The 26,692-nt window shown below is 37.7% G+C and overlaps 1 protein-coding gene across 1 annotated transcript in view; it reads right to left on the reverse strand.

Moving 5' to 3' along the window:
• Window positions 1–26,692, reverse strand: part of TBC1D8B (TBC1 domain family member 8B) — a 70,304-nt gene that overhangs the window by 37,455 nt on the left and 6,157 nt on the right. The window contains exons 2-6 of the mRNA XM_040999816.1: window positions 12,938–13,048; window positions 7,058–7,176; window positions 6,369–6,594; window positions 4,514–4,754; window positions 851–1,058 (exon numbers count right to left, since the gene is read on the reverse strand). Of these exons, the coding sequence (XP_040855750.1) occupies window positions 851–1,058; window positions 4,514–4,754; window positions 6,369–6,594; window positions 7,058–7,176; window positions 12,938–13,048 (905 nt within the window). The remainder of the gene's footprint in view (window positions 1–850; window positions 1,059–4,513; window positions 4,755–6,368; window positions 6,595–7,057; window positions 7,177–12,937; window positions 13,049–26,692) is intronic.

Consider the following 26,692-nt stretch of genomic DNA (forward strand, 5'->3'; position numbering starts at 1 on the left):
TATTCTATCTGCTCAAGTAAATCACATGTGATAGTCTAAGTTTTTGTATCAGTGTCATAAATATCTGAATAGTTAAGCTCCATTTGTGTAATCACCCTAAGCCTTTATTTGGCTTTTACATTTTTTTTTTTGTACTTTCACATTGGAAGAGCTGTAAGGTTTTACTGAAAGGAGCTCAGAAGATCTCAGAGGGGAAAGGGTGCTCCAAAATGTCCATAAAAAAGTAAAAATAAAACATATGTTTACTTTGGTTTTAAAAAATGTTGAAACCTGTGCATAGTTTTCCCATAATATGCATGAAGCTTAATTTATTTATTTGTTTTTATTTGAAAGGCATAGTTACAAACAGAGAGAGATCTTCTATCTGTTGGTTCACTTCCCAAATGGTCACAACAGCCAGAATTAGGCTGATCCAAAGCCAGGAGCCAGGAGCCTCTGCTGGGTCTCCCATATCGGTGCAGGGGTCTAAGAACTTGGGTTCTTCTCTGTTGCCTCCCTAGACCATTAGCAGGGAGCTGGCTTGGTAGTGGAGCTGCTGGCATTTGGACCAGGGACTATATCGGATGCTAGTACACAGGCGGGAGCTTAGCTTGCTACACCACAGTGCCGGTCTCAAACTTCAAAGTTTTTTTTGCACCAAAATTACTGCATCCTTTTATTCTATTTCCATGAACTTTCAGAAGTGCACCTGCAACAATAAACTTTAAAAAGTATTATTTTAAATTACTATAAAGTATTGCATATTGAGCTCATTCAAAGTTTTATTTACAGAATTAAAAGACACTTTATTCTGTTAATGACAACATTTTCAAATGGAAAAACTGCCACTGTGTAGCCAATTTTACATTACCTCTCGTAATGGAATGATTAGACTACATAGGTTGCCATCCTGGCTAGCAAAGCAGATATAGTTGTCTGAGATGCACATTTTTCCATGCATGTTAAAGTGGATGAATGGTACCCATAAGAAACATTCATGTACTTCTTTCAAAGTCTCTTCTTTGGGCAGTCTAAAAAAGGCAATAAATTGCTCACTGTGGGCTCGATTTTCTAGGCCTCTATAGGAAAGAAGAAAAAGGATGGGTTTTAAATGAGTTCTAAAGTGTGCACATGCATGTATTAACCTAAATGTACTCTAAAGCACAGATTGAATGCTATATTCTTCAACAAATTTTAACACTGAAGAATACACTGATTCCTTAAAGACTCATTTTACTTACTTATTTTGCCATTCTGGTTTTATTAGCAGATTAAAATGAACAAAATAGACATGACACAGACCTTCAAACCATCTATCAAGGGTTGACTTACCATTACAGACAACTACTATTATGTATTATTAATATATTATCCTGCCTGAAATCACATTGAGAAATAATAATGTTCACGTCTTGGAAACAAAATAGTGATTCAGAATAAACAAAATAAAATAATGAAAAAATTTTTTTAAAGATTTATTTATTTATTGGAAAGTCAGATATACAGAGAAGAGGAGAGACAGAGAGGAAGATCTTCCTCCGATGATTCACTCCCCAAGTGCGCGCAATAGCCGATGCTATGCAGATCCGAAGCCAGGAGCCAGGAACCTCTTCTGGGTCTCCCACACGGGTGCAGGGTCCCAAAGCGTTGGGCTGTCCTCTACTGCCTTCCCAGGCCACAAGCAGGGAGCTGGATGAGAAGTGGAGCTGCCGGGATTAGAACCGGTGCCCATATGGGATCCCGGCGCATTCAAGGCGAGGACTTTAGCTGCTAGGCCACCGCACCGGGCAAAAATAATGAAAATTTTATGGTATCAAAAGAGGAAGAGTAGTCTATAAAAAATATTAGGGCCCAGCACAGTAGCCTAGCGGCTGGGATCCTCACCTTGCATGCACCAGGAAGCCACATGGATGCTGGGTATAATCCCGGCAGCCCTGCTTCCCATCTGGCTCCCTGCTTGTGGCCTGGGAAAGCAGTGGAGGATGATTCAAAGCCTTGGGACCCTGCACCTGCGTGGGACACCCAGAAGAAGCTCTGGACTCCTGGCTTCAGATTGGATTGGCTCCAATAGTTGCAGCTGCTTAGGGAATGAATCAATGGATGGAAGATCTTCCTCTCTGTCTCTCCTCCTCTCTGTATATCTGACTTTCCAATGAAAATAAAATACATACTTTAAAAATATATTAAAATTTAGTAAGGCAAATATTTAAATGAATGTTTAGAAAAATTCCAAACTAGAGGCTTGTGCAGTGTTGGGCATGGGATAGGTGTTGATAAATACAGATGACTTATTAACTGATACATAAATATATAAACAAAAGGCAATGGCTAAAATAGAACTATTTGTCTTTGCAGCACTAAATACTTGTACGAAGCAGCGATTCCATCTTGGCTATGTAGTGAGTGAATTATGCGAGCCCTAAATCAAATCCCCCAAATTTAAAATGAAACTTATTCTTTCTGCATAAATGTGTGACTCTATCATTCTTCATCATGTCTTTCAAAAAGAGTTCTAAGAAATATGAGCAGAAACTCATGTCAATTTTCTTATCACTTAAGTTGTAATTTCATGGGTTAACTCAGTATTTATGAAGATGAGGTCATTTAAGTAAATGGAGAGGTGCTTAAGACACATCATTGTACGGGGAAAGAAGTAATCTAGAACAATATGCCATGTCCAATCCCATTCATGTTTTTTTGCAAATATTTTCAAATCCTTACATTAAAGATCTTGGAAAGATATCCAGTAAATGTAACTATAATTATTAAGTCCCTGCATTGTTTAAATTTACAAAAATCACACAAAAGCAATACGCAGAGAGCATTAAAAAAAAATCCATTATTAGAAACAGTCTTTTGGAGACTAAATCTTACAAGCTGTTGTTCTTTCTAATTTACTAGAAGAGGAAATGTAAATATATATATTGCTTTCCAAGGCCTCCCTTAAAAATCCACAGAGACAATGGCTTTGCTAGATTTCACTTAAATATAAACTTAGTAATGAAAAAATGTACTGCTAGAGGGGGACTTTGAGAGGTCATTTTAGGGAAAATAAAACAGCTGATGAATTTGTTTTTGGTAACCACCCAGGAATGAATCACAAAAGGAATGTCAACTGTAACACAAACACGATTTTTAATCTTTATGACATTCTATTCATAAACCATGCATACTGAGACCTACTTTTGGTAACAAAAATGTGAAAAAATTTCACCTTAATGATCTAATTTCCAGAAAGACAGCCAGGTGCACAAAGGAATTCTTATGTATATGAGTGTTAGAAATAGTTTGGGAATAAGAGGAAGAACTGTACCTAATCGGGGTTATTTAATTACTCAACCCTCCAAGGTCACTTGTTCTGGTTTGTTCATAGATCTCTGGCTCAGGTTCTTCTTACAAGTTCCCATGCAACCTATACCCTCTTCCTCCTTACTAGTGGCTGCATTCACTAGCTATTTCTGGATCCTATCCTCGCCCCCTCCCTTTGGCATGCTTGCTGCAGCCAACTGACATGAATGCTGAGTAGAATGAAAAGATGCTGGTCAATTTCAGCAAACCAAATATAGTGACAAATAGCTATCAGATGGATAACTTTCATTGTTAGCACTAGTAGGATCAACATTTGCTTAGAGTCTGATAATTCACCAAGTGCTTTTACACGTTGACCTCATTCCTCTTCAATGTCCTCTGAGGTACATGTGAAAGATGAGGAAGCTGAGGTTCTGAGACACCCTGTCTGAGGGTTGCTTTCCTCTCGTGCTGAAGTCCATGCTCCACTGACTCTACTATCTTGGCTCTTTATAAAAAATTATGCTGCCTATGGATAATCTTAAAATAATAAAGAATATGGGCCCAGTGTAGTAGCCTTGAGGCTGGGGTCTTTGCCTTGAATGCACTGGGATCCCATATGAGCGCTGGTTTGTGTTCCAACGGCCCCACTACCCATCCAGCTCCCTGCTTGTGTCCTGGGAAAGCAGCCCAGGATGGCCCAAGGCCTTGGGACCTGCACCCATGTGGGAGACCCAGAAAAAACTCCTGGCTCCTGTCTTTGAATCAGCTCAGCACCAGCTATTGCGGCCACTTGGGGAGTAAATCAACAGCTGGAAGATGTTCCTCTCTGTTTCTCCTCCTCTCTCTATATCTGACTTTCCAATAAAAATAAATACATCTTTTTTAAAAATAAACAATATGCTTAACAATGTCAGTCCTGAAACAGTGTTGGACTACTCAGAGAAACATAGAGCTAGTGTAATCACTCCTTCTCTTAGTGCAAATATCTACTTTTCTTAAAAAAACAAAACAAACAAAAACAAACAAAAAAATCACTCCAAAGAAGTTCCTATCTGATTCTCAATAACTACACACATGCACACATACACAGACACATAAAACACACACACAACACCCAAGACTGATAAACTCCAAAGTAAAAAGGAAAAAGTATCATGAAACACAGAACAGTTAAATTTCATATCAATGCGATTGATCTACAGTCAAACAACACTTTGAAAGATAAATATTGAGCTTTCAGTACCTTTTGGTGATTTGTAGAGGATCATCAAGGATTGGGTCATTATCAAATGTTTCCTTATCAAAAAGTCTTCGTACGGCATAGTTTGCCAGCTGTTCCATGAGAAGGTATGTTTCATTAATGTGTAAAAACATCGAAAAATAGTGATTCTCCCCTTGGGCACACACATGAATACTTTCTGTCAGTAAGACATTTGAAGTCTTCTCAAGTTTTGAGATGGCATCCCAGGAAATAATGAGTTTTACTAAAAGAAAAAGTTAAAAGCAGCTATGATTGAATTTCCAAAATTGATTTGTATTCACTAAGGAAATTTTTGGAAGCATGAACAGCTTGATAAACTCTATGAACCACTAAAATAACGAAAATGAAAATTTATGGCATCAAAATTTAGAGAGTAATATACCAAAAATACTAAAATTAAGTGAGGCAAACATTTAAATGCATATTTAAAAAAACCAAAGTGGGGGGCTTAAGCAGTCTTGAGTAAGGTAGAAGTTGATAATACATATGACTTGTTAATTGATGCATAAACATATAAAAAAGGCAAAGTCATTTTGGCTACATTGTAAACAATTACACATGTCCTAATTGAATTCTAACAAAGCTAAAATCCATCTTTCTGCTAAGATTTGTTAAAATTTTGAATTAGAATTTCTAAAAATGATTTTAGGAATACATAAAAATTTTAAAAACAAAATTTTCTGATTTGATACTTAAATCTCCACAATTATATAATCACTGATATAAAAGTAAGTTTGTACAAATACTATACATTATTTAATTCTTTTTTGTGGCTACACACTTAAAAGTGGGCCATTTTAAGTATTAAGTATTGTACTTACATTTGCTTGTTTAAAACATGAACTGAAGGGGCTGGTGTGGTGACACAGCAAGCTAATCTTCTGCCTGTGGTGTCAGTATCCCATATGGGTAATGGTTCACTTCCCAGCTGCTCTACTTCAGATCCAGCTCCCTGCTATTGATATAGCAAAGTAGCAGAGAATGCCTCAAAACCTTGAGCCCCTCCACCCACACGGGAGACCCCGAAGAAACTCCTGGTTCCCAGCTCTGGACCAGCCCAGCTCTGGCTGCTGCAGCCATTTGGGGAATGAAGACCTCTTTGTTTTCCCTCCCCCCACTCTCTTTTTCTGTCTTTAACTCTGACTTTCAATACAATAAAATAAAAATCTTTAAAAGAAAATATGGACTTAAGCAAACAGGCAGTCAATCATAAGGGAAAGTAAATAGTTACATGCCAGACTGTTGTCACCATTTAACAATTTTTTCATTAGTATTTAATAATCATTCATGTCCCACAATATGCAGGACATCATATATACACTTCTAATGGTTCCATATTAAGTAACAAGTCTTATGAGGGTTCTTTCTCTAGACGAAACAAAAACTTTTTAAAAAAAGATTTATTTGTTTTTATTGGAAAGTCAGATATACAGAGAGGAAGATCTTCCCATTCACTGATTCACTCCCTAAGAGGCCACAGCAGCCGGAGCTGAGCATATCCGAAGCCAGGAGTGTGGAGCTTCTTCTGGGTCTCCCACATGGGTGCAGGGTCCCAAAGTGTTGGGCTGTCCTGGACAACTTTTCCAAACCACAGCAAGGAGCTGGATGGGAAGTGGGGCCGCCAGGATTAGAACCAGTGCCCATATGGGATCCCTGTCTGTTCAAGGTGAGGACTTTAACCACTAGGCTACCACACCAGGCCCTGAAACAAAAACTTTAATGTACATTTTAATTATCTTTAGTAACAGTCTTATTACTTTATATACAACCTAACACCACCAGAATTGATAGGTCAGTCAGCAAGTTCAAAGCTATGGCAGCAAGAGAAATTACTTACTTTCTGATCCCAACAAAAAAGAATAGAAGCTCAGGAAGTTGGTGCTCAGGTAAAGCCATCCCTGACAAGGAACTCGTCCTTTCCAATAACTGCAAGAATAATAGGTCACCAACTTCTCCTGCTCTGGTAAACCAAAGCACTTTTCAAATTTCAAAAGAGCTTCACGAAATTTCTCAGGATCATCTTCTTTTGCAAAAGACTGTTTTCCTTCTTCAGCAATTAATCCCTAAAGGAGACAAAATACTTTCTGAAAATCCATAATCATTCCCAAGAAAGATACATTTCAGGTACTTCAGTCTAAACAGTTGAATTTATTCAACTCTATATTTCTGTACAGGTCCATGTGTTATATTTATAAATGTGTTCACACAGAGATCATCTTAGGAGAGAGCTGACCTGATTTTCCTCAATTTTGCACTCCTTTTTTTCTAAGGCCTCACAAGCAGTTACCCCAATACAGCTGCTAAATATCATCTTTCTAATAAACAAAGGGCTTATTCAAATTCCAAACTCAAAGAGTATTGACAGAAAAATATCACAAGGGCACCAGTGCTGATTCTGGAATAGAGTTGTGGGTTTCTACCAGTCTTGAAAGGTGCCAGTAAAATAACTTTCCATCTGACACCTGACCATCATATAAAAGGATTAGATTTTATATTCCATCTGCAAAATACATCTATGCCACTTACTCTTATCTTTCCTTGTACAAAATTAGTAATATCTTCATTTGAATCAAACACAGATAAAGTCTTCATGATATTTTGTTCCAACCAATCCCAATGCTTTGTTATTTCTTCTCTGTTGGCGCCTGACCAATAACATAAGAGAGTTAAGACTCAAGGAAAACTTCAGAACAAAACCATTCATGATATTTACCGTCTTACTTTAACAAGAAATATAATGATATTTGATGATTTTCAAAAATGTTAGTTATGAAGCATTACATTTATTCTCTCCTTCATCCATTTGCATGGGTATTTATAAATAAATATTTTAGGCTAACCATAAAAAATGCATGCATAATGGAGAGACTTGGAAAGATGGGACTTAATCACCTGACATCATATCATTTGACTTTTCCTTAAAATTTTTCTTTATAAAGTTAACAGATTGATGATTTTCCTATTATTTACACTAAATAAATTAAGCTATGTGTCATGATTTCTGAAGATTGACAAAGAGGTTTTATGAAACCTTTCTTTAAAAAATTTTTATTTATTTTTGTTAGAAAGTCAGATTTACAAAGAAAAAGAGAGATAGAGAGAAAGATCTTCTGTTTGCTTGTTCACTCCCCAGTGGTTTCAATGGCCAGAGCTGAACTAAACTGAAGCCAGGAGCCAGAAACTTCTTCTAGGTCTCCCACATGGGTGCAGGATCCCATGGCTTTGGGTCGTCCTTCACTGCTTTCCAAGGCCACAGCCGGGAGCTAGAAGGGAAGTGGAGCAGCCAGGATATGAGCCAATGCCCATATTGGATCCCAGGGCAAACAAAGCAAGAATTTAGCCATTAGGCTATTGCGCCCTGGCCCTTTGAAACTTTATTTTTTAAGTTAAGATGTCTCCTTTTCTATTCAAATAAACCAAGCTAAATATAAGATTAAAAAATTTAAAAATAAACAGCATTTTTCATTTTAAATAGAAAGAATATGGATAAATTAAGGGAGACAAAAATATAGTTCATAAAAATGCATATACTTTGAAAATTCAGATGCCTGGGAACTAGTATGTAGAGAATAAACAGTATCTTTTCAGGGAATTTTTAGAATACTGGACATAAATATGCACACTTTGATCCTTGGTCTTCAAATAATTTAGTAAATACTGTATCCACAATCTGTATCCACAATCTTTTGGCATGCTGTGTAAATATGGATTTCAACTGCCTAAGGCATCTTTGTACAGTCACATTATTTGATAAAACACCTAGTATACTTCCAGAAATGTTGTGAAGACAGTTAAAAACTATATACAAAGGTTTAATTCATGTGATTTGTGATAGATGACTTATTGAAGGTCAGAAAAACTAGGCTGTTTTGACTCCAGAAACAATTCAATATCCACTAATCTCTCCTTATCATCCATATATCTTTAAAATTTTCCCTGAATTACAGATGTACAAATTTGATTCCCAAGACTTACTTTGACTTCTTAGTAGGTTTTATGACATAGGAAGATTAACACATCAACAATTGTTGACATCACAAAATTATTGATTTGCTACAAGTCAAAATTTTACTCACATTATTGAAGTCATTATATTAAGACCCATAACTTTCTTTAACCACAAATGAGAGCTATAGATAAACAGTAAGACCTATACTTGAATCATTTAGATATAAGGAAGCTCATTAGTAGGTAATACTACATTTCCATATCAGTTTAAACTGTGAGGATAAATTATATAATCATACTTTCATCCTTCTTTATGTAGCATTTTTTGTTTCTAAAAAATTTCAAAGTGACATTTTGAGATTAAATTATAGTTTATATGACTACACACTTCAGAAGCAGTGGTTTTCTATTTATTTCTTGTTGAATTCTTTATTTGGTGGGAAGTTAAGCTTATGATTATAAAGAAAACTAAAAGTATGTCATTAAGAAATAAAAGAAAAATAAGAAGGAGGAGAGAAGGTGGAGGGAGAATGAGGGTATGGTGAGAAGTGTCTAGATGTTCTTAATGCTGTATCTATGAATCCACGAAATTGGTTCCCTTCATACAGTTTTTTAAAATTCTCTATTTTTCTTCAGAAGCATCAAATTCAAAATACAAATCTTAAAAAAAAAAATTCTACCAACTAGATTTAGAGTTGGTGCTACAAAATTCCTATAGCATCATCCACATTTAAGTTTAACATTTAAGAGAGCCAGCAAAAGTGACTCAGCACCAACAGTGGAAGAAATTCAGAGGGAAATACAAAAACCAATCCACATACTCCCAAAATGAATTGCATGCTGTATATTCACACATATGAACGTTCTAGAAATTCATGTGCCTTTTTCTCTTTTTAAAATAATACCAACTTTGGCACTCTATGGGTCAAAATAGGTCCAGGTAGTCCTTAGAACTAATGGCCAGCAGGTTCCAGCAAGATCAGCACCACTAACAACCTAGTTATTTAGGGCACCTGGTGTCTCCCTAACCCTGGGAACTGCTCAAATCAGAAGTGGGAGAAAGGTTGTACAGACAACAGTGCAGTTACAGTATGAGACCACAGGAGGTAGAGACTGATGAATCAGAAGCTGGGGCTATGGAGACCATGGTGGAAGTCTAATGTAAGAATCCAGACCTGGAAATCACTGGAGTAAGTGGCACAAGTGACTGCAAATAAAGAACTGACTACCAACCACAATAAGTAAAACAGAACTGTAGACCTCTGGATGACAAAGCTGAGAAACCTGCCCCCAGGAGAAGAGCCTGCTAACCAGAAATACAATGACCAAGAGCAAAAGAAAAGGCAAAGGCACAATGAATATGACTGAAGACTCCCCTGCAAAGGAGCAAAAGCCCTTGTCAACCTCACAGTTAACTGAGGAATACATCGGGAAAAAGGATAAAGAACTTTAAAAACTTGTTATAAATGTTCTTGTCAACAACGAGAAGCACATTCAGGAACTTACGGAATATGTCACACAGGAAATAGCAACACTGAAACAAAATCAAGCAGAAATATTAGAAATGAAAGATACAACACAGCAAATTAAAAATTCAGTGGAAATTCTTAATAGAATGAATGAGGCAGAAGAAACAATCTCGGGCCTGGCAGCGTGGTGTGGCAGCTAAAGTCCTCGCCTTGAACAGGCTGGGATCCCATATGGATGCCGGTTCTAATCCCGGCAGCTCCACTTTCCATCCAGCTCCCTGCTTGTGGCCTGGGAAAGCAGTCAAGGATGGCCCAAAGCCTTGGGACCCTGCACCCATGTGGGAGACCAGGAAGAGCTCCTGGCCCTTGTCTTTGGATCGGTGCAGCACCAGCCACTGCACTCATTTGGAGAGTGAATCACCGGACAGAAGATCTTCCTCTCTGTCTCTCCTCCTCTCTGTATATCTGAATTTGTAATGAAAATAAAATAAATCTTAAAAAAAAGGAAGAAGAAACAATCTCAGAATTGGAAGACATTTCTTGTTACAATGGAGAAACAATCAAAAATCTGGCAGTGGAGCAGGGTCAAGATCAACAAAGTACTAAAGAATTAAGAGACACTATTAAAAAGCCACATATAAGAGTTATGGGAGTTCCAGAAGGTACAGAAAGAGAAGCTGGGTTTAAAACTGTATTCAATGAAATAATAAGGAAAAATTTCCTTAATCTAGAGAAAGAATTGGGAAACAACATCCAGGAGGGGCACAGAACTCCCAACAGGCTTGACCAAAAGCGATCTTTACCATGACACATGATCATCAAGCTCTCTTCAGTGGAACATAAGGAAAACATCCTTAAATGTGCATGTGAAAACAAAAAAATCACTTGACCTATGGAGGAATAGCAGTAAGACTCACAGGTGATCTCTCACAGGAAACTTTACAGCCTGAAGAGAATGGAGCAACATATTACAGACTCTAAAAGTAAAAAATAGTTGGCCCAGAATAACATACCCAGCAAAGCTTTCCTTTGCCTTTGAAAATGAATTAAAATTCTTTCACATTGAAGAAAAGTTCAAAGAATACACCTCTTCCAGACCTGCCCTACAAATGATACTTCAAGATGTTCTCTTCACAAAGAGGAATAACACCCACCAAAACCAAAGGCAAATGCAAAGAACATCACAGTAAAATAACAACATTAGATTAGATTAAACAATGAAGAAGCCATTGCTAAAATGACAGGACTAAATTATCACCCATTCATATTAACCCTGAATGTAAATGGCTTAAACTCATCAATCAAACACCATAGATTAAAAGACTGGATTAAAAAAACAAACTCATCTATCTGTTGCCTACAGGAGGCACATCTTATCAACAAAGATCAGTGGAAACTATATCTCATGGATTTTCATGTTTTTGTTTTTATTTTGTTTTTTCAAAAATTTGTTCTCATATTAAATTCTTCACTGACTCATAGATCATACAGCAGCATCATTTTCTTCAAGAATGTTCTTGATTTTCTTTTTCAGTTCTTCAGAAACACATTAGTCATTCAGTTGCATGTTATTAAACTTCATGGCATTGGAAATTTATATTTTTCTTCCTGTTGTTAATTTTGTTTTATGGCTTTTCATTTGAGGGGATGTAGAGTAACAGTGTAATGGATACTACCATATCCAAATGTGAGGATATGATGCAGTATGCATCTGTACTTCCCAAAGATGAACACACAATGCAACTATTAAATTTATATTAATAATAGGATGCTGGACTCTCTGCTAATCCATGACCACAATTATAGGCTTATGACTGTTTATGAAGAACTATACTACTGTAATAATACAGGAGAAATCAGTGTGTGGGGCAGGGGATTTGGAGAGAGGGTCAGGGAAATTCCAGAGACTATTGAACTTTATTGTGGGGCGCAGGGTGCTGAAGCCGCTCCCCGGAATAGGAAAGGCTGTGGCAAGATGGCGGCTGGCCCAGAGCCAGGAGGCGGAGTTGGTCTTACCAGCAGATAAACAGGAAGTCATAGGGATAGGCTGATGCCCTCGAAGCGATTATGTCATTGCTACTGGCCTATTAGGTAGTGCCAAGTGGACCCACGGGGAGAAGTAATTGGTGGAGAACGATATAAAAGCAGCCAGTAAAAGCTAAGAAGGGGGACGAGGAAGAGAAAGACGGGGAGAAAAACGGCGGGCGGAACGAAAAGAACAGGGCAGCAGAAAGGGCTAGAAAAGCTAAGGGAAAAGCTAAGGCGTATGAGGGACGAGGAGGAGAAAGACAGGGAGAAGAACGACGAACAGAACAAGAAGAACAGAGAAGGACGGGGAGAAAAAAGGGGAAAAACAGCAGAGAGGGGTACAAAAGCAATATAGACCTACAAGGAGAGGAACGGAACGGGAGGAAAAGTAGTGGAGAGAGGGCTAGAGAAGCAGGGAGAAAAGCTAAGACCAACGGAGAAAAAGGCGGCGGAGAGAAGGGTATAAACGCAGCTACTTTGGCAATAAGGGGTCCGGATGCAGTTCCAGCTTTTCCCAGACCCTCAAGAGTGTGCCTCATAGGTAATGTTGCTGCTGGTCGGCAAAACTTTATCATAAAATAATAACAATAATGAGAAAAAAATTGGCTCACAGAAGACTTCAGAGTCTCCTTTAGCTAAGTTACCCAAAATAAAATAGTGTATTTCAGGAGAGAGTCCCAGCAGTTGGGTGAAGAAAGAAGTCAGTAGCAGTACTGATCAAAATTCACTCAGAATCAGCATGGCTGGACCACATGCTTCAGGTCCCTTAAATCAATTGATTCAAAACAAAACAAAACTCTTAATACCCATTTAAGTGTAAATAAACAAATCTTGCTATTTTCTTTAAGTAGAATTACACATTCAGTTTCCAAACATATAAACTGGGAAGCATAAATTTAAATATTCCGTTTCCTAGTATTCTCATTCATTTGGAATGACTAGTTGTTAACATCATACTTACCACATGCAATTGACAAGTAAACTTGAGAATCTGGTGTCTGGTGTAGGATGCGAAAGGGAGCTACTTTTGCAGTGGAGTCCAGGACTGAATCAAGAGTTCCAACCAGAAGCCCTGATGCAACAGAAAGATTAAAAGAAAGATTTTACAAAGGATAGTAAAATCTAATATCACTTAGTACAACAACCAATGAATTCTTATTTTTTTTATTTTTCTATCTGAGTCTTTATAGAAACTATACTTTTTTTTAAAAAAATGCATTTGCGATTAACTGAGTATGCTATGGTAATATCAGCAGTGTTTCAGAAACTTATCCTTCAATAAAAACTTTTGTTCAACTGTCTAAATCTTACATTATACCTGCAGCATTCATGTTTCTTAAGGTGTTTATAACAGATATGAAATGAAGCTTTTGGTAGCAAAGTCAGCTCAGTCACTTTACAAATTTAAGTAAATTATTTATCTCTTCTGCATCCTCAGTTATAAAGAGATTTTAAATCAGAAAATCAGAATCTAGAACAGGTTGCTATAACAATTAAATGAGTTCTCATACATAAAACACTTTTAAAAAGGCTTAATATAAAGAAAAACATCCAATATGAGCTAATACTGCTAATATGAGAAAACATTCGATATTTAAGCATGATAAAATCTTGGTTAATTAAAATACCTTAGGCTTAGGAAAGGCTTTTAAACAATTGACTCTTAAGTCCTCAATTAGAAATTCAAGGCTCTTCTTGCTTGATGCATTTAATTTTGTGGTTATATTTTCTACTATTTTCTAATACAAACTTTGCTATTTTCTTAAACAATCTGTTATTTTCTCGCTTGTGTCTTTGCTAAGCAATTATAGCTTTACATGGAAACACTAACAGTCTTCTAACCCAACCAAGCTAGTGAATCTGAACCACATTTTCCTCAAGCCCCACAACACCAAGCAACAACGAATCTTCTATTTTTCTCGGGTTATGATATTTAAAAGTTTGAACTATACAACCTAGCATTTGCTCATTACACTGGTTATTACAACTATTTCCTAAGATTTATGGATATTATTGTGGCTCCCTATCTAGATTATTAATTCTCTGTGGACAATAATAATATCTTCTACCTCTGAATTTGTAACCTTAACATATTGCTGTCTACAAAATCCACAACTTGTTGATTTAATTGTGTGAATGGCATTGCTGAAAAAATACACATCAACCTTCCACTTCTAGAAATTTTTATTGGTCAAATGCTGGTTTTGGTGTGAGAGGCATTTCCCTTTAATTTAGCATATTGATTTGGGAGAGGAGTATACTAAATCAGGCTTTGGGCACTTTTTCCATTACTCACTTAAAAAAAGTTTCCAAGCAAGTTTGAACACAGGCAGGTTGGCAGCTGTAAGGCAAGAAGCTACTGCAAGCATGGAGGGGGGTGCATTACAAGAGTAGGGGCATATAGAAACGAAGAGAAATTTGGCTCAGTCCAAGGAGAAGGGCAGGAGAGTGAATGTAAGAACAGATACAAAAGGGAAAGTAATAGTCACAAATGCAACACAATCTCAAATAACAATCAAAAGGTTTTGACAAGAGCAAAGCATTAAGAAACAAGTTTTTAAATATTTATCATTTATTTACTTACTTATCAAATGAGCTACAGAAAAATGGAGAAAGAGAGCTCTTCCATGCACTGGTTCACTCTCTAAATGGCCACAATGACTCGGACTAGGTTGGCCAGAAGCCAGGAGCCAGGAGGTTCTTCCAGGTCTCCCATGTGGGTGCAGGGGCCCAAGCAACTGGGCCATCCTCCACTGCTTTCCCAGGTACATTAAAAGAGAGCTGGATCAGAAATGACCAAAAACAGTGACCACAGGCACCCAAACTGGTACGATAGGAAGTTAAACCTGCTCTACCACAGCAGTAGTCCCAGGAAATTTCTTCCTTTATTTTAAAGATTTATTTAGTTTTACAGGAAAGGCAGATCAAATTTAGAGAGAAGAGACAGAGAAAGATCCTCTATCTGCTGGTTCACTCCCAAAGTGGCCACTACATCCACAGCTGAACTGATCTGAAGCCAGGAGCCAGGAGCTTCTTCCGGATCTCCCACAGAGGTACATGGTTGCAAGACTCTGGGCCATCCTCTACTGCTTTCCCAGGCCACAAGCAAGAAGCTGGATGGGAAGTGGAGTAGCCAGTACATGAACTGGTGCCCATATGGAATTGGTAAGGATGAGCCATTCAGTCTTCATGCCGGAACCACCCAGAAAATTTATTTCTAATAAAGCTAGCTCAAGTCCTATTTTCCCACTTACATGCACTATCAAAGTATTAAAAGAAGGAGAGAAAAAAGAAAATTGTAAAGCTTGACTCAGATGAAAATGGAATGTGGCTAACTGAAGAGGCAAAGGTGGGGGAAAGGGCTCTGAACCATTCCTCAGTGACAAGGAACGATTATTTTTCTGACAAAGGGTTGTGATGGGGAACCAAGTGGTCAGAGTCACAGGCAAGAAATGCCAGCATCAGCGGCAGCAGCAGCAGCAGAAATATTCATAAGATTCCAAATGCTTCACAGGACACAAAAAGGAAATTGTTCAGTGTTTAAGTGCATGAAATCAGACAGTATAAAACTATGCAACAAATAATGTGGAATCTTGTGTTAGATTGCATTGCTAGTCCCATGGGGAATACTTTCAGCCCATTGGGCTATAATCATAAAGTATTTTCAACTCATTCAGGAATTCATATGTAGCAATATCTGGGTGTCAAAAGTACAAGAAACAAGCAGACAACTTTGGATTCCTTTTCTATATCTCCATATCTATATCATCCCAGAACCAGAACAACCAAGGTCATGAATCAACCTACACTTGAGAAATGCCACAGATTCTTATTTGTGAGCTGCTATTTGCTATCGGGCTGGGTCCACTTAAGAAATTCATTTCTAATAAAACTAGCTCAAACTCTATTTCCTTACTTACATGCACTATCAAAATATTAAAAGAAGAAGAGGAAGAAGACAGCAAGAAAACTTTAATGCCCAATAAATTCACAACATCTTTCGAACGACTAGAACTGAGCAGCAACCTACCAATGTACTAGAGCCTGGTAAAGGTTTATGGGGTCTTGGTTGTATCCTGTCAAACAAGGAACATGAATCTTCTTAACGAAATTCAAAATAATAATGGATATGAAATGGTCTTCATTAAGATTACAAAAATACAAGGTTATGTAATTTTTTTCAAAACAGATACTTTGCACATTATTACTCATGCAGCAATTTTTTGGCTCACTAGAGAACCAGAGATATTAGTGATTAAAAAAAAATATCCTCATAGGTCATGTAATATAACATTTAGCACTTTTCTTCCCTGTACAGCAGCCCTGACAGAAAGTCTCGCTCTATCCTTGAAAAACTCTACAGTTAGCTTCTTCCAGGCCTGCCAACTGCATCAGTAGTAATTTCTACTGATTAGAAAGTCCTTTCTAAAATACAGAAATGTTTACATAGCCATATGCTAAAGTCAGGGCCAGTTTCATGGGATCCTGGGCCCAAAAGGACCTGCGCTCAGTTCAGTACTCATCTGTTACTGTCTTAATCTTGAGTTTTTCACTGGATGCCACAATTCAGGTAGCCAGACTTACTTACATTATCTCTGAGATAATCTGTGGGCAGTAGAAAAATAAAATATCATTTTTTCTTCCTTTCTAAGACATATTCATTTATTTGAAAGCCAGTGTTATACACACACATACCTTCCAACTGTTGATTCACTTTCCACAAAGCCAAGCCTGGCCAGGCCGAAACCAGGAGCTTCATTTCAGAAGACTCAATACTTGGATCACCCTTCACTGCTTTCTCAAGCACATTAACAGGGAGTTGAATCACAAGTGGAAGAGCTGGAACTTAACTGGGACTCATATGGGATGCCAGCATCACAGTTGGTAGCACTACAACATTGGCCACCATTTTCTTTTTAACAGATATATATATTTTCTGAAATTTTTATTTAAAAAGCATTTTTAACCACAACAGAGCAAAATAAAAATATTTATCATCAAAAAAAAAAGAAAGAAAGAAAGAAAGAAAGAAAAGGGCCCTTCTTAGGATAAATAAAAGCTACTTTCTTGCAATGCAAGGATAATACAAAACACATACTCTATTCAACATGAAGAGCTTTCAAATGTAATTTTCCTGTTTTTTTTTCTTTCTTTTCTTCCAGTTAACAATACACTTAGTTTTTTCAATAGTTGAATAAGATTGTCTAAGTCTATTTCCTTTACTATTTTCTTAATTATTTGTCAAAGTTTCTTTTAACATGTGTCATTTAACCCTAAACATATCAAGTAAGTTTTGAGCAAATACAATTTTTCTCTTTTATGTGTCTGTTAATGCAGCCTAAAGTAACGACCTTTTTTTGCTCACTACATAATATAATCATTCCACAATTTTTTTTTCTTAAGATTTATTTTATTTGGAGGAGAATCAGGATGGCGGAATAGGGTAAGGACATGTTTAAGCAGATGGAAAAACATTTAATCAGGATGAAGCAGAGAGGACACATTCCAGGAAATAGGAGAGGACAGAACAACAGCAGAGGGGTACCTGGAGACTGACAGACGCAGGAAAGCAGCGGACACAATGGTGTGGTGTTGCAGTAATTGATACTCCAGCAGCATCCAGCTAACAGGCAATCGGAACTCCACCAGCAGCCAAAACTCCACCAGCAACCAGGTGGGAAGGGACTTTCACTGGGAGCTTGGGAGGTGAACCCAGACAAAGAACCGTTCGTCTTGCTGGTCCATTTGAATTGACCAGGAACAGAGACAGAGCAGGAGATCCAAGATGGACACTGCGAGAACAGGGTGGATTTCACAGCCCAGTCAGCCCCCTAGAGCTGAACTGGGCGCCATTTTGCGTAAGGAGGCAAAAGCAAGTGAAAGGACTGAACATATGCCAAGCTGGGAGTGAGCTCATTTCTGACTCAGTTAACTGCAACAACGTGGCATTCTACGGGTTCCACCCGGGGCAGGTCTGGGTAGCCCTAAGAACTGACAGCCAACAGATCAAGAACTCTAGTAGTGGTACGTCAGGCGCCATTTTGTACACTGTGGCAATAGCTTTGAGACTGCAGGGGACAACAGCAAACTGCGCATGTGCTGAGCTCAAGAGAACTCGCTGAGGTCCATGGATTGCACTGGTCCCACAGGAAAATAATACCGACTGTGGCATTGAATGGGTCAAAAGGACCCTGTGGCACTCAGACCTAATGTTCAACAGGTTCCAACAAGATAAGTGCTACCAACAACCTAACTATATAGGACTCCTGGTGTCTCCCTAATCCTGGGACCTACTCCAACTGGAAGTGTGAGAAAGGCTGCAGAGACAACGGTGCAGCCTCAGCACGGTATCATAGGAGGTGAAACGTGGTGAGCCAGGAGCTGGGCTGTGGAGACCACAGTGGAAATCTAACATAAGATCCCAGACCTGGAACTCACTGGAGGGAGTGGCACAAGTGGCTGCAAGCAAAGAGTTGTATACCAACCGCAATAAGTGAAATCGCATTGTAGACCTGTAGGTGACACAGCTCAGAAACCTGCCCCAAGGAGAAGACTCTGCAAACCAGAAGTACAATGACCAAGAGCAAAAGAAGAAACAAAAGCACAATGAATATTACTGAAAACTCCCCTGCAAAGGAGCAAAACCCTTTGCCAACCTCAGAGTTAACTGAGGAAGACATCGAGAAAATGGGACACACAGAATTCAGAAAACTCATTTTAAAGCTTCTGCTCAACAATGAGAAGCACATACAAGAATTCAAAGAATTTAAGGAAGCAATAAAGCAAATCAAGGCTCATATATCAGAAATGAAAAACAAAATAGAGCAAATTAAAAGTACAATGGAGAGTCTCCAAAACAGAATGAAGCAAGCAGAAGAAAGAATCTCAGACCTGGAAGATATCTTCTGTCATCTGGGGGAAGCAAACAAAAAGCTGGAAGCAGAGCTGGATCAGGCCAAAAAAAGTATTCAAAATTGAAAGACACTATTAAGAGGCCAAATATAAGAGTTATGGGAGTCCTGGAAGGTGCAGAAAGAGAAGCTGAGTTTGCAAATGTATTTAATGAAATAATCAAGGAAAATTTCCCTAATCTGGAGAAAGAATTGGGAAACAACATCCAGGAGGGGCACGGAACTCCCAACAGGCTTGATCAAAAGCAATCTTCTTCAAGCTCTCTTCAACTGAACATAAGGAAAAGATCCTTAAATGTGCACGTGAAAAAGATCAATTGACATAGAAAGGAATGGCAATTAAACTCACAGGAGATCTCTCACAGGAAACTCTACAGGCAAGAAGAGAATGGAGTGACATATTCCAGATTCTAAAAGAAAAAAATTGACTGCCCAGGATAACATATCCAGCAAAGCTTTCTTTTGTCTTTGACAATGGAAATAAAATTCTTCCACAGTAAGGAAATTTTAAAAGAATTTGCCTCTTCCAAACCTGCCCTACAAATGATACTTCAAGATGTTCTCTTCACAGAGAAGAGGAATAGCACCAAACAAAACCAAAGGCAAATGGGAAGAGCATCCCAGTAAAATGACAACAGAAGACTAAACCGATGAACAACCCATTCCTAAAATGACAGGACCAAAGTACCATCCATACATATTAACCCTGAATGTAAATGGCTTAAGCTCAATGAAACGTCATAGATTAGTGGACTGGATTAAAAAACAAAACCCATCTGTTTAATGTGTGGAGGAGACACACTTCACCAACAAAGATCAGCAGAAACTATATCACATGGGTTTTGTTGTTTTCTGTTAGTTTCATCTCTTTAAAACACTTTCTTCTGATTAAATCATTCAATGACTCGTAAATCATGCAGTGGCATCGTTTTCTTCAAGAAGGTTCTTGATTTTAATTTCTTCAGCTACACGTCAGTCATTTAGTAGCATGCTATTTAACTTCAGGTGTTGTTAATTTCTTTTTTCTCCCTGATGTTGATTTTGTTTTGTGGTTTTTCATTTAAGGGGATGTATAGTAGCTGTATAATGGAGACTGTCATTTCTAGTAACATGTCATTTAAGTTCATGGCATTGTAAATTTCTATTTTTCTTTCTATTGTTGATTTTGTGTTATGACTTTTCATTTGAGGGGATGTACAGTACCTGTGAAATGGAGACTAACATCCAGATGTGAGGATACAATGTAGTATGCATTTCTACTTCCAGACAAAGATGGACTTACAATGAAACTGTTCACTATATCTTGACAATAGGATGCTGGACTCTCTGCCATTATCCATGCCCACAATGATGGACATATGACTGAGTATGAAGAACTATATTTTAGTAATGATATAGAGGAACTAGGTGGTGGGGGGGAGGGAAATTGGGGAGGAGATAAGGGAAATGCCAGGAGCCTATGGAATTATATCATAAAATGATAATAATAATAATAAAATGTTAAAAAATGAAGCACTCATTTAATTAGAAAAAAATCTTTATTTTATTTTTATTAGAAAGTCAGATTCACAGAGAGAAGGAGAGACAGAGAGGAAGATCTTCCATTCAATGATTCACTCACGAAGCAGCCTCAATGGCTGGAGCTGAACCTATCCAAAGCCAGGAGTCAGGAGCCTATTCTGGGTCTCCCATCAGATCCAGGGTTCCAAAGTGTTGCGCCACCTTTGACTGCTTTCCAAGGCCACAAGCTGGGAGCTGGTTGGGAAGTGGCGCCGCCAGGACTAGAACCAGTGCCCATATGGGATTCTGGCACAGGCAAGGTGAGGACTTGAGCTGCTAGGCTACAGTATTGGACCCCAATCATCCCACACTTGTAACCAAAGATATTTTGGTCAGGCCAGGCATGATAGCTCAAAGGCTAAATCCTCTACTTCTAAGTACCAGGATCCCACAGGGGCACTGGTTCATATCCTGGTTGCTCCACTTCACTTCCTACTCCCTGCCTGTGACCTTGGAAAGCAGTAGAGGATGGCCCAGTCTTGGACCCCTACACCTGTGTGGGAAACCTGGAAGAAGCTCATGGCTCCTGGCTTTATATTAGCTCAGTTCTTGCTGTTGCAGCCACTTGGGGAGTGAACGAGCCAATGGAAGATCTTTCTGTCTCTCCTTCTCTCTGCAATTCTGCCTTTCCAATAAAATTAAACATATTTTTCAAAAATATACTTTGGTATTTTTTATAAACAAAAACATCAATTATCTTCTGTCCTTTACAGTTGATAAATTTTTTAAAAAGTTAACTTTGATTTACATAACATTTTAAACTATATAGGTACTTCCGAATCTTAGGTTTTTATCGTCCACGTTGGTGATTCTCAACTCAACTATCAATGTGAATCACTGGAGTTTTTAAATTATTGAAGTTTAAGTTTTAAAACTACTGAAGCCTAGGACATCTGATTTAATTGATTTGAAGCAGGAACCTGAGCATCTATTCTTTGCATTACAAAATTTCCAATCATAGAAAAAAATGGACTACATTGGAGTCTTCATATACTGCTCATCTAATTGCAATAATCATCAACACATTGTCCCTCTTTTACTTACCTTTCCTAAAGTATTATCAAGAAATCATAGATATCACTTTATCCATAAAGTGCCCCAGTGCCCTTCAGTTTGCTTTAAAAGGTACTTAATGGAATATAATTTCAACTAGTGTCAGAAACATGGACCTAGAGTTGGTGTTATAGCATAGCAGGAAAAGCTATCATCTGTAATGCCATCCTCATGTATGGGTTCCCATACCAATCTATTGGTTCCACTTCTGATTCATCTCCCTGTTAATGCACCTGAAAAAAGCATCGGACGATAGTCTAAGTGTGTGGCACCCTTTACCTATGTGGGTGACACAGAAGCTTCTGGCTCCTGTGTTGGCCTGGCCCAGCCCCTGGCCATTGCATCCCTCTGGAGGGTGAACCAACGGATGCAAGATGGATCTCTCGCTCTTGCTCCCTCACTCCCTCCCTTTTTTGTTCTCTGCCTCCTCTCCCTCTCTCAATCCCTTTCCCTCTTTGTCCCTCTGTAATTTTGACTTTCAAATAAATAAATAAATCCTAAGAAAAGAAAAACATATTGTATGAATTGTCCCTTGCAATTTTCAGACACCTAAAAATTGATTTCAAAAATTATATTTCTGTATTAGGTCAGTGGTGATTAAGAGAGACAGAACCGAGGGTGAGGTGTTGAGGAAAAGCTATTAAAGGCCTCACAACTTCCAGAGGTGATCATTACCAGTGTTCTGGCTTAGTAGATCAGTTGAAGTGTGCTTCCGTTTGACAAGTTCCTCTTTCTGTTTGTACGCTAGACTGAGGGCATGTGTAAGGCAATACTGCTTGAACTGCAAGGAGAGTCATGTACATGAACTTCCAAAAGATAAGGAAGATTTTCTTTGTATTCTAAGTAAAACATTCAGGTATAAAAGCTGCCCATAGTTATAACTGTTAGACCTTACAGCAGATTCTGTATTTTGTCATAATTGTCATACTAACAAAGGCAAACAGGAACACCTTCACTGAATTTTTTATAAACTCTACTTCATTAAATGTTAATGACCACACTAATTACTAAAGTGCCAACAGACTCAGTAGGAAATAGATTCAAATAAGAGAAAGTAGTGTGCTCAACAGAGGTTGTACATTTTCCTGATTCTCTTTCTTTTGCTAACAGATCGACATCTTTAAAACAAGACTGTTGCTGCTTATTTTAGAATAACCCAATAGACCCAGCTGTCATTTCTAAAGCTGCCAATTTTGAACTAAGTGATTTGGAAAACAGTTAATAAAAATAATTCTTTAGTACTTGTTTCCTACACTCTCTTAAAAGCATCTGCCTGAAAATTGGGTATATACAAGGGATTTTCAAAAGGTTTATAGAAAATAAACCTATGCATGGATTTCAAAAAGTCTTTTGCACAAAAAGGCTTCTCTTTTAATTCCATTTTCATGAACTTTTAAAAATATCCTGGAATAAGCACTTATTTCCTATCTTAAAAGCAACTAGTATCAAAAACAGATGCCTATGGGAAATAACAGATATCATCTATTTCTACAGATTTTTATTACTTTTATTTACAGACATTTCTTAACTCTTCAAGTCTCATGTACCCATGTACAAAAAAAGTATAATCCTCAAAAAATGAAGGAAAATAGAAAATTCCTAAGCACAAAACAAATGTAGTATCACACTTGAAAACATTACTCAGAAAAACTAAACTAGGTGATTATTTTGGTTAGTTTAAATCAAGAAGACATGTAACATAACAATAGAAAATGTGGGTATTCCTAACTTTATTTCTTTATACCAAAGAAGGAGGAGAAAAAACAGACCATCTAGACTGAGTCAAAAAGACAACAGGAAAAAAAAAAAGCAAAGGTTTAATTCTCAGGTTTCTTTTATTCTCTTTCTGTAGCGTAAGTGAAGACACTGTTTTGCAACATCTTTTGTAGTTGCTAGGGCATTACATCATAAGCTCCATATTTTCAATTGCAAATAAAAATCTGTGCCACTTGTTGTGTCTCAGCAACTGTTATCTTTTGCTTCTGCACTATCACATTATTCCTCCCATGTAGAATATCCTCGCCATTTCTCTCTACCAAACTGCTTCCCACATAGTGTTAGTGCTCATAGATGAATGAATGAATTCAAAAATAATCCAAAGTTTTGTCTCTTAAGTCTGCCATCAGTACATCTCATATTGATACTAAAATATCTTTTTTTAAAGAAATCTTACCATTTAAAGGGACTTCAAACAAGCATATTTTATACCTGAGGTAGTCTGCTTAAATTGTGTTGGGTGTTTTAATATTCCCTCATTAGCACAGATTGTAAACCAAAACAAACAAAACATTATTGACAATCTCATAAGTAATATATTTGCTAACTTTTTTATTGTATGCACCACTAGATTATGGTATGCACAGATATGGATACTTTCTGTTTTATTCATCACTGTCTACCCAATACCCAGGAGAGTGGCCGGGCAGCTACTACTCATTTCTTTTCATCCCTTCACAACAAAAGTTTTAGAATGATCTAAATTTGCTTTATTCTTGATAATCTAGCCTTCTAGACTATGGTGATAGATCAGAAGCCTTCCCAGAACAAATCACCTAAAGAATAATCCTTTTCCTTCTCTAGCACATATATTTGCTAACACCTTACTTTATTTTTCCTCATACTGCTTATTACTACCAATTATATTACAAATTATTCATTTGCCCCACTTAATTCTAATTTGATATATTTTCTTTGCTTTATCTCCAGCACCTAAAACAGTATCTAGTTTTGGGAAGGCACTAAGCAATTATATATTAAATGAATAAATTTATATCATCACTTTCCAAACTTACTATTAACTGTTTTGGGGGGAAAATAGATTTACAGAGAGAAAGAGAGACAGAGAGAAAGATCTTCCATTAGCTGGTTCAGTCCGCAAGTGGTGCAATAGCAAGAGCTAAGCCCATCTGAAGCCAGGAGCCAGGAGCTTCTTCCAAGTCTCCCATATGAGGGCAGGGTTCCAAGGCTTTGGGCCATCCTCTACTGCCTTTCCAAGCCATAAGCAGGGAGCTGGAAGGGAAGTGGAGCAACCAGGACATGAACTGGCACTCATATGGGATCCCTACACATACAAGGTGAGGATTTTGCCACTAGGCTATCGCCCCGAGCAATACTATTAACGTTTACACTTATACAGCACCAGTAAAAGTTGAAAAACTAGGTTAAGTTTTACCTTACAAAACACAATATTAAAACTTTATAGCAATAAGGCAAACATTACCATTTTTAAAAATTATTTTTAGCTCATGCTGTACCCATAGACCTTCATGCTATACAGAGCAATTTGAGCTTTCACCAGCAAAACAATTATTTCGGCTTCAAGTACTACGTTTTAAAAAATAATACTAAGTTACTTGTACTCTTGTACTCTTGTACTCTTGTACTCTTGTACTCTTCAATACCATTCAACAGAAAAGTGATGTTTATATCCGTTTGGGTACTGATTGAGAACTTCTGGATTTTGGACAATTAGAGTCAGAAGGGAAATGCTGTCATGACAAATTATTTTTACATTACTCTGGTTATAAATCCTCAATGCAAAATCACTACCATACCAAATATCAATGAATGAGTGTTTTGCTTTTGTACTGATATTATTGCATACTGAACATATTCAATGCTTTCATTCTAAATCGGATTCTATATAAAATACAACAAACCATGAAAGAAAAATGACATAAATATAGAGCCTCCTTCAGGCTCAGAAAAATGGTACTTCAGCATCTTATTTCTTCACTAGTAAACAAATGAGTGAAGAATAATGTTTGGAGAATTGTTAACAGATTTGAAAACTCATTTGGCCTGTAAAACAATGCTGTAGCATAGAGGGAAGACAATTTCTATACACATTTTACCTTGGAAGGAAATCTAAACCTGAGAGAATAATTACAGCTGAAGGAATATTTTTAAAATTACAGAATAAAAGAAACAGCATTAACAGAGTAAATGAAGTGACAGGATTTGATGTTGCATTTATGTATACACAGATGTTGGCTTATTAAAGAAAAAAAATCTCCTCAGACAATATCTAAGAAGGAGAACTACCTTTATACTCCCCTCATTACCTGGAATATTTTTTAAAAGATTTATTTATTTGGGGGAACCGGTGTGGTGATGATGTAGCACACTAATCCTCTGCCTGTAAGGGTTGGCATCCCACAGGAACATCAGTTTATGCCCAACTGCCCCTCTTCTAATCCAGCTCTCCTCTTATGGCCTGGAAAAGCAACAGAGGATGGCCCAACTCCTTGAGTCCTGAACCCATGTGGGAGGCCTAGAAGAACACCCTGGTTCCTGGCTTTGGCTCAGCTCAGCTCTGGCCGTTGTCATTTGGAGAGAAAACCAGTGGATGGAGACTATCTCACTCTTTCTTTCTGTGTAAAAATCTATACCTTGAATAAAAATAAATAAATCTTTTAAAAAATATTTTTTTATTTGAAACAGAAAATATTCCATCCACTAATTCACTCCCCGAATGGGTTCTATGACCAAAGCTGAGCTGGGTGGAAGCCAGGAGCCAGCAGCTTCTTCGCGGGCTCCCATGCAGATGCAGAGTCCCAAGGACTTGGGCCATCTTCTATTGCTTTCCCAGGCACATCAGCTGGGAACTGCATCAGAAGTGGAACAGCTGGGACTCAAATAAGCGCCCATATGGGATGTTCGCATCACAGGCAGAAGATTAGCCTGATGCACTATGCTGCTGTTCCCAGCCCTGGAATATTTTGATTCCTGCGAAATGAAGTTTAAAAAAAAAAATAAACAAAAACAGAAACAAACAGAAAGTTTCCTTTAATGAATACTGTGAAAGAAATGATTGGAGAAATAAAGAATGACCAGTGTCATCAATTTCTAATTTTGTTTCATCAAAATGAAAATTATAGCTCTCTCCTAAGAAACAAAACAAAAAAAAAATGTGGTGCATAATCCACATCACTGTGACTTTAGTGTAAGGCTGGAGGATTGACGATTCATGTCCCTCTAGTGAACTGGAGTACTGGTTCTAGATTATGTGTAAGGGGGGAAGGTTCCAGCAGCAGCTAGGGGAGAGAAGCCAGCACAGCATATCAACAAGTATCTAAACAGGAAAAAAAAAAAAAAAAGAAAGAAAGAAAGCGGGGCGGGGGGCACAGGCTAATACATGGGGTACTTTCACTGCTAACAAGATGAGATGGTGACTTCCTTCATGTTTTTCA

Source organism: Ochotona curzoniae, unplaced genomic scaffold, assembly GCF_017591425.1.
Source record: "Ochotona curzoniae isolate NIBS_2020 unplaced genomic scaffold, NIBS_Ocur_1.0 scaffold_1852, whole genome shotgun sequence".
NCBI classification, from domain to species: domain Eukaryota; kingdom Metazoa; phylum Chordata; class Mammalia; order Lagomorpha; family Ochotonidae; genus Ochotona; species Ochotona curzoniae.